At 38.3% G+C, this 13,375-nt stretch overlaps 1 protein-coding gene across 2 annotated transcripts in view; it reads right to left on the bottom strand.

The window, feature by feature from the left end:
• Positions 1-6,243: 6,243 nt before the first annotated feature.
• Positions 6,244-13,375, bottom strand: part of LEMD3 (LEM domain containing 3) — an 83,702-nt gene continuing 76,570 nt past the window's right edge. Inside the window, exons 10-13 of one of the 2 annotated variants that reach the window (XM_059683509.1) lie at positions 10,885-10,966; positions 8,822-8,927; positions 8,654-8,732; positions 6,244-8,443 (exon numbers count right to left, since the gene is read on the bottom strand). In XM_059683509.1, the coding sequence (XP_059539492.1) occupies positions 8,280-8,443; positions 8,654-8,732; positions 8,822-8,927; positions 10,885-10,966 (431 nt within the window). In that variant the 3' untranslated portion in view covers positions 6,244-8,279. The remainder of the gene's footprint in view (positions 8,444-8,653; positions 8,733-8,821; positions 8,928-10,884; positions 10,967-13,375) is intronic. The other variant, XM_059683510.1, reaches the window with a different exon arrangement.

Here is a 13,375-nt window from a genome sequence, read left to right as displayed (position 1 = left end):
AGATATGTGGAAATAAAACAAAAAACTTCTGAATAAGCAATGGGTCAAACAAATAATCCCAAAACCCACAAAAGGTATAAGAATACTTTGAGATGAGTAAAAATGAAGACACAATATGCCAAAACTAATGGGATACAACTACCACAGTGCTTAAGAAATTTATAGCTATAAATGCCCATATTTTAAAAAATATCTCAAATCAATAACCTAAACTTTTACCTGAAGACACTGGAAAAGTAAGGGCAAATGAACCAAAATAAATATTTAGAAGGAAATAATAGATTAATGTGTAAATTAATGATGTGGGAGAATACAAAAACAATAGACAACATCAACAAAGTCAAGAAAGTTGATTTTTTATGAACAAAATTGGCAAACTTGTAGCTAGACTGACCAGGAATGAAAGAGGGGACATTACTATTAACATTACAGAAATAAAGATTATAAGGGAATACTATGAATAACTAACTATATACCAACAAATTAGGTAACAGATGAAATGTAAAAATTTCTAGAACATTAACTACTGAAACCGACCCAAGAATTAGAAAATCTGAATAGACCTATAGCAAGTGAAAAGACTGGTTTAGCAATCAAAAAATTACCTACAAGGCCCAGACCTGATGGTTTCAATGTTGAATTCTATCAAATATTTAAAAAATACTATCAGTTCTTCACTAACTCTTCCAAAAAATAAAGGGGTACCACTTCCAAAAATCACTCTGATAACAGTATTACTGTGATGCCAAAACCAGACAAAGATCTTACACAAAAAAGAAAACTACAGATCAAATGTCTTGTGGATATAGATGCAAAAATCCTCAACAACATACTAGCAAACATATAAAAAGAATTATACATCACTAGAAGCCCGTTGCACAAAACTCATGCACTTGGAGGGGTGGGGGTGGGGGGGAGGGGGGAAGTCCCTCAGCCTGGCCTGAACCTTCTCCCAGTCCCAGAGCCCTCAGGGGATGTCTGACTGACTGCAGAGGCTCCTGCCACTGCTACTGTGCTCGCCAGCCTTGAGCCTGGCTTCTGGTTGAGCAGCGCTCCCCCTGTGGGAGTACACTGACCACTAGGGGTTAGCTCAGGGGTGGGCAAACTTTTTGACTCGAGGGCCACAATGGGTTCTTAAACTGGACCGGAGGGCCGGAACAAAAGCATGGATGGAGTGTTTGTGTGAACTAATATAAATTCAAAGTAAACATCATTACATAAAAGGGTTCGGTCTTTTTTTTTTTAGTTTTATTCATTTCAAACGGGCTGTATCCGGCCCTTGGGCCGTAGTTTGCCCACGGCTGGGTTAGCACCTGCATTGAGCGTCTGCCCCCTGGTGGTCGGTGCGTTTCATAGCAACTGGTCATTCTGCCGTTTGGTCTATTTGCATATTAGCCTTTTATTATTTAGGATAATCATGACCTGGGATTTATCCCAGGAATGAAAGATTGCCTTAGCATTTGAGAATCAATTCTCATTACCAACAGAATAAAGAGGGGGGAAATCACATGATCATTTAAATACACATAGAAAGTGCATTTGACAAAATCTAACACTCCTTCATAAAAAAAAATAACAAATGAGATATAGAAGGGAACGTCCTCAACTTGATAAAGGAAAATAAGAGAATACTTTGAGATTAATGAAAATAAAAATTACAGTATCTTATAACATACCCATAGTTAACATCATACTTAACAGTGAAAGACTCAATGCTTTCCCTCTAAGATTAAGAACATGACAAAGATCTCTTCTCTCACTACTTCCATTCAATATTGTACTGGAGGGCAATTGGGCGGGGGGGGGGGGGGGGGGGGAATATAGAAATAAGAAAAACTACCTCTATATGCAGATGACATGATCTTACATATAGAAAATTCCAAGAAAAGCACTAAAACCTATTAGAACTAATAGGCTGATAAGGAGGCAGAACCCAATTCTATACAATTTGAAAATTCCACTTATAATCCTATATAATGAAGAGGTAATATGCAAATTGACCATCACTCCAACACACAAGATGGCCGCCCCATGTGGACACAAGACAGCTGACAGGGGATGGCAGTTGTGGGCAATCAGGCCAGCAGGGGAGGGCAGCTGGGGGGGACCAGGCCTGCAGGGGAGGGCAGTTGGGAGCAACCAGACCTGCAGGGGAGGGCAGTTGGGAGCAACCAGGCTGGCAGGCAGAAGCAGTTAAGGGCAAGCAGGCAGGCAGACGAGCGGTTGGTAGCCAGTAGTCCTGGATTGTGAGAGGGATGTCCGACTGACCGTTTAGGCCCACCAAGATCGGGCCTAAATGGGCAGTCAGACATCCCTCAAGGGGTCCCAGATTGGTGAGGGTGCAGGTTGGGCTGAGGGACACCCCCCACACACACACGTGCACGAATCTCATGTACCGGGCCTCAGGTAGCAAATAAAATAACATACCTAGGAATATATTTAACAAATGAAATAGAGAATTTATATTCTGAAAACTATCAACATTATTGAAATTAAAGACGATGTTAAGTAAATGGAAATATTTCATATTTTCATGCATCAGAACACTTAATATTGTTAAAATGGCAATGCTTCTCATGTTGCATATTGATATACAGCTGAGAACAACCCCCAAAAAATTCCAGCTGACTTCTTTGCGGTAACTGAAGTTAACCCTAAAATTTCAGATTGCCCTGGCCGGTGTGGCTCACCTGGTCCAAATGTTGTCTAGTACACCAAAAGGTGGCAGATTTGATTCCTGGTCAGGGCACATACCCAGGTTGTGGGATCAAGACCCAGTCTAGGTGCATGCAGGAGACAGTGATCGATATTTCTCTCTCCCCCTTACGCTCTCTAAAAATAAAAAATATATATAATCATAAGTTTGGCTTTTATTCAGTAGGAAATAAAGAGCCACTAAAATCTGAAAATGTACACAATTGTAGCTTTTTTAAAATAGTAAAATGAAGTACTGCAGCATTTAGAAATATAAAAGTGAGACTACCCTTTTAAGGTTGAAATTTTAAATTAACAACAAATCAAAGCAGAAATGAAGTTGCCCTGCACCGAGGGGAAATAAAAGGTCTCCAGACCTATAACACTTGACTAGTTTCAATAGCTCTATCACACACAGCTTCAAACAAGTTTCTGGTTTTGGGGTGTATGGCAAAAAATTTACTGGTTTTGGGGTGTATGGCAAAAAATTTACAAACAGTCCTATTTAATGACCAACTTTTGTATTTATTCCTTCTTTTGACAGTCACAGGTTTCTAGATCTACTCAACATCTCATTTTTCCACAAACCAGTAAAATTTCTAATTAGTATCAGAGAATCATAAGCAAGGCTAAAACATTATTTAAGGTAACAATTCTGGTTTTTTGGAGAGGACAGATTCTCAGAGACTGTACCCTCTTGCCCTTCCTGTAACAATGTCCTACAATAAAAAAAGTTAGGTTTAGTTTAACTTCTGCAATTTTAGGAAAATGTTATTTAAGCCCTCTGATTGACTCGGGCGCCCCAATTCAGTAATCCATAATTTAGGAAATGTCACCACCATTTAACCAGTTGCCCAAACCAGAAATGTGATCAGTATATTAAATTTCCACTTTAATTTCACCTCATTGAAAGGCCTTTTCAAATTCCACCTTCCTACTTTGTTTCAAATTTTTCTCAATACTTCACCCCATTCCTAACCCCCACCTAAGGGCCACACAGCTAAATATGGCAGAACTGGGATTTGATTAAATTTCTGCCTCTGTAGGGACTCTCTCTGGCTCACATAATGCACTTTCATGGTTTTTAACTCCCAAATTGTGTCTCTAGCTCAGATCTTTCTCAAACATCTCAAAATTAGAAATCTAATCACCTGCTAAAAACATCCCCCTGAATATTCCATAGGCATCCCAATCTCAAAATATCCAAAAATTTATCAAAATCTTTCCCATCCAATTTACTTATCATCTATTCTCTGATAGAAAACTGAACATCAATCTCTCTCTCAATATCGAACTACTCAAATCCTTTCTCTATTTTTCATTCCAACAAATCTTCACCTAAACTCACTTTAACAACCAATATCCAAACTTCATGTGATCCATGAAGCCTTTGATGATCTGATCCTGTCTTATTGTCTTGCACTGTCCTTCAATCATAAAAACTGCTTGTAGTTTACTAGGTTGCTTCTCATCAATCTATCTTCTTCTTCATGTACTCTCTATGCCTAGATGGCTGCCTTTCCAATATCAGGAGCACATGCAGGTCTCCACCCATGAAACAAAAAGTAAATCTAAGTACACTGATTCTACAGGTTTTAAAACCTAAGAATCAACACAAAGAGTCTATCTCCCAGTAAAGGTTCTTAGGTGTAGGATGCATTTCTAGTCAAACATTCTACAGTGGAGCTTAAAGGCAGTAGTCATGCATGCTGGACCAAGAAAACAAGCATCCTGGATATTCAGTTTCTTTAAACCACAACTTCTGGTTTCTAACTATTTTCAGTTCTTAAGTACCTGTTCTTGAGCATCTTTTCCAAAAGAATGGCTGCCAAAATTCTGCTTGATTTAGCATCCTCCTATGAGTCATCTGGAAGTGACTTGCCGAGATAAGTCTAGGAAGAAAGGGCGAAGAGGCCATGTAGGTGACCTAAAGTAAAGTGCTGTTACTAGGAGCAGGCAGGGAGACCACAAGGTCAATCTTATTAAAGGAAATGTTCTGGACACATAATACATCAAAACATTGTTCACTTGGAAATCACAACTGCCATCCATATGGTGAATATGATACAAGGAAAGTATAACCAACTCCAATATCAGGCTTCAGTTCACAAGATATTCAGGAACTCATAGGCAAATGAGTATGAAAATGGATTGTATAATAACTCAGGTTTCATATATTAATTTTTATAAGCTCATCACAAGAATCAAAGCTCTCTTGAGAGCTCAAGGGAAAGAAGACTTATCAGTGTATTATACTAATTAAGAAGAGTTTAAAGTTCAACTAAATTAAAATATGGCTCAGCTATTACCTCATCTGCCCTGATGTCTTTTATTAAGATCACTAGTAGCCCGGTGCATGGATTGGTGCACTTTGAAAGAAAATTAATTAGAAGGTGGCCAGCGGGGTGGGACTGGGCAAGATGGGCCGGCCACACCCTGGAGCCAACCTCCTGTGGTCCCTCCCTGGCCAGCCACACCTGGGGTTGTGCCATGGTTCGAAGGGCATCTGCGGAGTGAGCCGGGTCCCTCTGGCAGGTGGGGCCCCTTGGCCTGGCCTGCAGGGCCTGCGGGCATTGGGCCAAAACAGGCTCTCCAACATCCCCCAAGGGGTCCCAGAGTGCGAGAGTTGGTGTTGCTGAGCAACTCCTGCGTTTAACATCTGCCCCCTGGTGGTCAGTGTGCATCATACCTACCAGCCAGTTGGCCAGTTTAGCCATATATATATATATATATATATATATATAGAGAGAGAGAGAGAGAGAGAGAGAGAGAGAGAGAGAGAGAGAGAGAAGAGAGAGAGAGAGAGAGAGAGAGAGAGAGAGAGAGAGAGAGAGAGAGAGAGAGATTGGGTGCCTCTCTGTTCTCCCAGAATTTCTTCTGCTCTTTTCTCTCTCACTATATTTTCCACACTATATTTTAACTTATCTGCCCAATGTTCTTCTTCTAGACCAGCGGTCACCAACCAGTGGTTCATGGATCACTGGTAGTCCGTGAGGTCCGAAAGGCTGGCAACCGCTACTCTAGACTGTAACCATCTTGAGGAGTGGCTTTGTCTTTTCATATTTGCATCCCTAAGATATACAAACTGCTATATCTATCAACTTACTGAATGACCAACTCTTCTTTTTACTCGATTAAACCATCAAAAAATCCAAACCATTGCTACTCAAAGCCCAATAACCATTTTTTTTATGATGAGATAGGGAGTATGAACCAGAATATATAAAAGAATGGCTTCTTTTTTTGAGTAACTCTTGCTTTTTAAAAAATGTCTATCTAAACTAAACTGTGTTTAGTAATGCAGCTGATTTACATTCTTGCCCCACTTTGATTCAAACACTTTTTAGAAAAAGACATTTCTCATAAAGAAAAGTAAAATGCTGAGGAATAGATGTTTAAAAAATTAACTCTAGGGTCTTTATCCATCTTTATAAAACACACATATATTTACAGATACCCAAAAAGATATAAAATAAAGGCACCTACTTTCACTGGTAAAATATAAAGACACAGGGCACTTATGAAGTTTTTTAAAAGCCAACACGCATTAAAAAAAACCTAATAAATTTTTAATTTTTTCCTTTTTTTGTAACAGGACAAGTAACAGATTACATCAAACTTCAGAACTTCTCAAATATCTAGTTATTATACACATTCCCATCTGTCTTGCAGGGAAGGGATCTTGGTCAGCTTAACAGTTTCAGGTAAAATAAGCTGCATAATAGTATATATTACAATAATAAGTGTACAATGTTTACATGAAATATGTTTTAGAAGCAAGATAAAGATGTATCTGCATCAAAATGCTACCCTTTAAAATGCCACAACTATTTTTACATTCACTCTTGCAACAGGTCACAAGATGGGGTCACTAAGCTCAGATAAATCACTATGATGCACATAAAATGGTTATTTTATATATTATATATATTTATATTTTCACACGTTAGCATCTGAGACATAAACTGAGAATTTAAAATTTATTCTCTTCAGATAACAAATCATTTTTATTCTTCATAAACATGGTGCCCACAAAAGCACATAGGTAAGGCACAATAGGGTTTTCTGTTACAGAACAGTGTGCATCATGTTTACTTCACCAGAAAACGTGCATTATCTGTGCAAGTGCATGCTGCAAACCCAACACATATACAATAAAAACCAAAAAGGAAACTGAGCTTTAAACAAAATAAAAATCGGTACAACCTTCAGCTGTTTCACATATTCATTTGGACTGACAATGATATATCAACAGGTTACTTAAAAAACAAAAAGGAATAAAAAGCCAGTTGTGGACATTACAAGTAAACTTTGCTCCACAACTATTTTAATCTGAAATCAAAAACAGTAATAAAGTAACTTTACTGAAACAAAGTAAATATCGAGGCACAAAGCAATGGTCACTCGTGCATTTACTATATTGCAAACGTTTCATGACCCAAAACTGTAGATATAATTTTTCAGATACACATTTTGCTGAAACAATGTGCCCTGCTTTAAACTTGACATATAACAGGGGAGCTAATATTTTATTAAGTTATAAATAGATTGGGAAAATGACTTAATCCCAATGGTACTATATCGTAGCCCTAGCATTTATAATAAATACAGCTTTTCACAAAATACTTTTCCAATATCCGCCAATTGCTTCTTTATTGCTCACATAAATTTGAAACCATTACAACTGGTATCGAAACTTTCACACAAAATCATACTCAAGACATTTTTATATAAAACCTATAAAAGATATTTGAAACTTGTATCTAATACTTCCGGGGTTTTGGCTGTTTGATCTATGTGATAGTACAGCCATATGTATATATGTGTGTGTGTATATACACATACACACATACATATATATATATATATATATACACATACACACATATATACATATACATATATATACATTTTAGATTATGAATAAAATAGAAAGCTTATTTTACTGCTTTAATGCAGACAACCTCACAAAACAAGACTACTTTTGCCACCACCAGCAATTATACATATATAGAAAAGCCAGTTTAAGTACATGTACATCCAATTATACTTATATGTAACCACTAAATCCAAATTAGTTTTCCCATATTCCAGCTGTAGCAAATGAATCTCTTACAAGCAATAGAAACCTAAGGTTAAATTGGAAAATGAACAGTTTTATCACATTAGCCTGTAAGGATCTATACAGGTTACTGTATACAAGAATTCACAACATTAGTTCACAGGAAATTATGGAAATACAAGTCTCTTTACCATGCTTTTGTGTGATTATCAAAACACTTTTTGGTGCAAAAATACCACCACCACATCTGAAAATATGTAATAAAGCCAATGTTCCTCATGCAAAACTTTAAATGCATTGGCTTAAATGAGCTCCAAAAAACTGAATGAAACAATTATTTACCCACTCAGCATTGCTGCCTCATTGCTAAGTCCCTTTGGAACCTTAAGATTTCTGGAACGTTCAAATAGAGCTGTATTCAATAAAAATATTACATACAAAAAGCATTTAAAAAGGAAGACAAGAAACCAAACTGGAATTTTTCTATTGTAAATAACAGTTCTAGGAGTGGAAGAAAGTCTTTTCAGGAACCTCCTTGAGAATTGGCTAAGCCAGTCCGCAGACGAAGATGAGACATAGAGTTCATATGTTTATTTGATGGCTTCAAGGGAGTGTTGCAAGTAAGAGCGTGGGGAAAGCGATGGTGATATCTATCTAGTCGTAAATATTTTACTGTAACCAATTTCCCTGTTGTAAGATAAAAATAGTACTTTAGATCTGTAAAAATGTGCTTAACAATTTATAAAAAAACTGTGGTAAAAAACATAAACAAAACACAAGTTAACATAATCTAAAATTATTACTGTAAAAATGCTCTTTAATTTAAAATCTAGTATACTTTAAATAGTAAGCCATAATTTATCTCTTCAAAATGTTTATAATACTCAAATTTCTTACCATCAAACCAAGAGCCATGCAATGCCTTAAAAGCTTTCCCAGCATATTCTGGAGACAGACATTTAACATATACACAACCCTGCGATATTAAAAAAAGAGAGAAAGAATAATCTTAGTTTAATAGCAACAAATTCAAAATGTAGAATTCAATAGTAAAAGTTACTTTACCTCACGTGAATTTTTGTCTACTGCAATATGAACAATGCCATCATTATCACTGCATTTTTCTAAAATTGCTTCTTGAATTGCCAAATGCCACTGATCCCCTATTTCCCTAAAATTAACGAAAACAAAAATCAACACCCATAGTCATACTCAGTAAGAAGTCTTTTGTCTCTTAAAACATATGTCCTACTAGAATGGGGATAGTTTAAAAAGGTAGTAGTAAATAAATGCTTGATACTAGTAGGTAGATTAAAATACAGTGGGGCCTTGACTTACGAGTTTAATTCGTTCCGAGACCGAGCTCGTTAACTCAAATTACTCTGTCACCTCAATGCAAAAAATCGGCCAAGAGACAGCTGGTATCTCAAAAAACTCGTTAGTCTGGACACTCGTAAGTCAAGGCCCCTCTGTGTGTGTGTGTGTGTGTGTGTGTGTGTGTGTGTATTAGCTTTCAGAAGCTCAGCCCTTTTCTCACTTTCCAGTGTAAGAACGCAGAGCTGGGATAAGGAAGGATTAGTCCACCATAGAAGGACAAATGTGCTATCATTTTTATGTTTAAAATCCTATGTAGCTATAGTCATTTCTTTTTTCTTTCTACACGTTAATAATCATTTTAATGAGTTGGGGTAGACTGGTAAACGTTGAATATTATTTTTTTAATAATATTGTCAAATTCCTAAACGTAAGCAAAATTTTTAGTAAATACAATAAGTCCTCACTTAACATTGTCAATAGGTTCTGCAACTTTTAAGTGAAATGATGTATGACAACCAATTTTAACAGAGGCTGATTAATATAAATAGGAGTTACGTTCCTACACTTCTCATCAATGTTATAATGAAATGGCATTAAACAAATTGAACAAAAAAGTGTTATTCAAGGACCCGCTGTAATGTATTCTGAGCTTCTCTTCTCCAAAATAATTAGAGTAATACAAGACAAAAATAGTCACCTCAATATTAAGAGAGCTTTACGATATCCTGCTGCAGCAATGTAAATTAAGATATAGATTGTGAGGCAGAGGGGAAGGCGGCTACACTTTAAATTGTAATCTTCATCTTAAGTAATAAAATACTGGACTGGCAGTGATTTCCTAACTGTTAAGGTATGAGGTAAGAATCCCAACAGGATTACCACCTCGTTAATTATTTCTATCTCTGCAAAATAGAGGCTGTGTATATACTGACAGTGCTTTCCCATATTTCTGATTTTGCTGTCACTTATTTAGAATTTCACCATATCAACTATTTCTTTTCTTTTTTTTATCTTCACCTGAGGATATGTTTCTGATTTTTAGAGAGAAGGGCCTCCGATACTTGCCCCAACTGGGGATCAAATCTGCAACCTAGGTATGTGCCCTGACCAGAAATCAAACCTGAAACATTTTGGTGTACAGGATGACACCCCACCAACTGAGTCACCTGGCCAAGGCTCAACTATTTCTTGAAATAAATGAGTTATTAAATGTAACTTATAGGTATTTTATATGTAATTAATTTCCACTGTGAGGATTAAAACAAAAAAAATAGAATGTCATATCATTGAACAGATAAGCAGTTGCCTCCAGGAAGATTATTATAGAAATGTTTCTCAACTATTAAATGGACAGAAAAGTTTTTCAAATATTACATGGATAAAAAGGGTTGTGGAAGGGAAGGTATGTAACATCTTTTTAGAGAATTTTTACAAGATTAGAAATTTAAAAATAGCAGATATTTTTATCTCTATTGCCCATTGAGGCAAACAACATTGGCATACATGACTTATGCATTTAATAAAGAGTACTGTCTGTATGGTGTGTGTCATTAATTTGACTCAAGCATTTATCTGCTATGTGGGTAAGATTTATAAAAGTTTTACAAATCTTTATACATCTGGGTCTTTTAGCCAAACCTTTGGTTGCAATATAACAAAAAGAGAAGAGAAAAATATAACATTTCTGTAGTTAGAAATTAAGAAGGAGAAGAGATTTTTCAATTACAGCCACAGCATTTTAAGAATACCATTGATTTTTCAGCCAAATATTCCAAATAAAAATTACATATACCCCTTGTCATAATACTTACATAACTGGATCAAACATATTTCGAATCTTGAGACACGGCGTCAAACTATTTGGTGGTGAATTTCTTCTATCTAAATGAAATGCTACAAAAAACAAGTTAGTTTTATTATTTGCATTATTAAGGTATTCAATCATTTAATTCATTCAAAAATATTCACTGTGTATTTTTACTACGAGGCAGACCCCTGGATGTTAAGGTGAATAAGATAGTAATTGCTCTCACAGAATTTAGTTTAGTGGGGGAGACATTAAAAACAGTGTCACCCAAGAAATCATAATTGTGGTAAAATCTAAGAAAGAACAGTACAGAAAGCTCTCTAGGTAACTTAAGCTTAATCCTGAAAGTATCAGATAACACTTCACCAAGGTAGTGACATTTATGCTGGGACCTAAAGAATAAACAAAAATAGGCAAAGTGAAGAGAGGAGTAAAGTGAAGCAAGGAAGGAGCTTGGTCTATTCAAGTAACTAAAAGACAGCCATTGTGGCTAGACTGAGGATAAGAAAAGATAAACCTGAAGAGAGAGATGTCAGATTTTTCAGGACGATGTAGGTCACAAAGTATTTTAGGGATTACCATAAGTGCAACAGAAAGCCACTCAAACATTCTCAGGAGAGGAATGAATATGATGAGATCTGTCTTTTAAAGTTACAAATTTTAAAAATATACACCCATATGGAGAATCACTTAGGTGGAAGCAAAAATGAACATAAGAGGACCAGTTAGAAGGTTATTATAACCTAGACAGCATGAATCAATGATTGAGTGTCGACCTATGAATCAGGAGGTCACAGTTCAATTCCCAGTCAGGGCATATGCCCAGGATGTAGGTTCTATCCCCAGTGTGGGGCGTTCAGGAGGCAGCCGATCAATGATTCTCTCTCATCATTGATGTTTCTATCTCTCTCTCCCTCTCCCTTCCTCTGAAATCAGTAAAAATATATTTTTAAAAAAGGTTATTATACTTGTCTAAGAGTGAAATTATAGTAATGTGGATAAGAAATGACAATAATGCAGATGTAAATAAGTGGATAGAATTGTAAAATATTTTGGAGATCTGATGTAACTCATTTAAAAACTGCAAATGGAGGATAAGACAGAGATTATGGGTGACTCCTAGATGTATGGCAGAACCAACTAAGGAAAGGTGTGATTAATCAGAAAGGAACACCAAAAGAGAGGTCAGTTTGGAGAGAGAAGATACTGAGCTCGTGCATTTGTTGAATTTGTGGTACCAATCTCCTAGTAGAGAAGGTAAATATATATCTAAGTATAAGAACCTGAAAACTAAAACAGAATGAAAGTTCAAAATATAAATTTGGAAGTTATCAATATATATGATAAATGAAGTCACAGCAAGAGATCAGCTAGGGCAGTGGTTCTCAACCTGTGGGTCGCGACCCCTTTGGCGGTCAAACAACCCTTTCACAGGGGTCGCCTAAGACCATCCTGCATATTAGATACTAGAGGCCCAGTGCACAAAAATTTGTGCCCTGGGGGGGGGGGGGGGCCTTCAGCCTGGCCTGTGCCCTCTCGCAGTCTGGGACCCCTAAGGGGATGACCACTTGCTGGCTTAGGCCTGCTCCCTGGGGGATTGGGCCTAAGCTGGCAATCAGACATCCCTCTAGCAGCCTGGCAGCCCTCGGGGGATGTCTACCTGCCAGCGGGAAGCAGACCTAAGCTGCAGTCAGACATCCTTAGCGCTGCTAAGGAGGCAGGAGAGGCTCCCACCACCACCGCTGTACTGGCAGCCATCAGCCTGGCTTGTGGCTGAGCAGAGCTCCTCCCATGTGAGAGCAACCTGACCACCAGAGGGGAGCTCCTGCATTGAGCGTCTGCCTCCATTTCTCTCCAGGCCTCCACAGGGGCTGCTGATTAGCCTTGCCTTTCTGATCAGGCCCGTTTGACAGGCCCAGAGATGCTGACTGGCATAGAAACTGACCAATCAGAATCAAATCTGATTGTAAGGAGCCAATGGCTGCCTAGGAGGTGGAGCTTTTGGCGCTGACTGGCATAGAAACTGACCAATCAGAACCCAAATTGGCCGGCAAAAGAGGGCAGTTGGGGGCAAGATCAGGCCTGCAGGGGAGGTCAGTTGGGAGCGAGATCAGGCCGGCAGGGGAGAGCAGTTAGGGGCGATTAGGCCAGACAGGGAGAGCAGTTAGGGGTGAAATCAGGCTGGCAGGGGAGGGCTGTTGGGGCAAGATCAGGCCGGCAGGGGAGGGCACTTGGGGGCAAGATCAGCCTGGCAGGGGAAGGCAGTTAGGGGCAATGAGGCAGGCAGGCAGGCAGAGGCAGTTCGGGGTGATCAGGCAGGCAGAGAGGTTAGGGGCAATCAGACAGACAGGCAGAGGGGTTAGGGGCAATCAGGCAGGCAGGCGAGTGGTTAGGAGCCAGCGGTCCCAGGTTGTGAGAGGGGTGTCCGACCATTGGTTTAGACCCAATCCCTGGGTGGTCAGACATCCCCCAAGGGGTCCCCGATTGGAGTGGGT

Source organism: Myotis daubentonii, chromosome 2, assembly GCF_963259705.1.
Source record: "Myotis daubentonii chromosome 2, mMyoDau2.1, whole genome shotgun sequence".
Taxonomy (NCBI): Eukaryota; Metazoa; Chordata; class Mammalia; order Chiroptera; family Vespertilionidae; genus Myotis; species Myotis daubentonii.
Note: the sequence above shows the minus strand (reverse complement) of the source record. Positions and strands in the feature narration are given on the sequence as shown.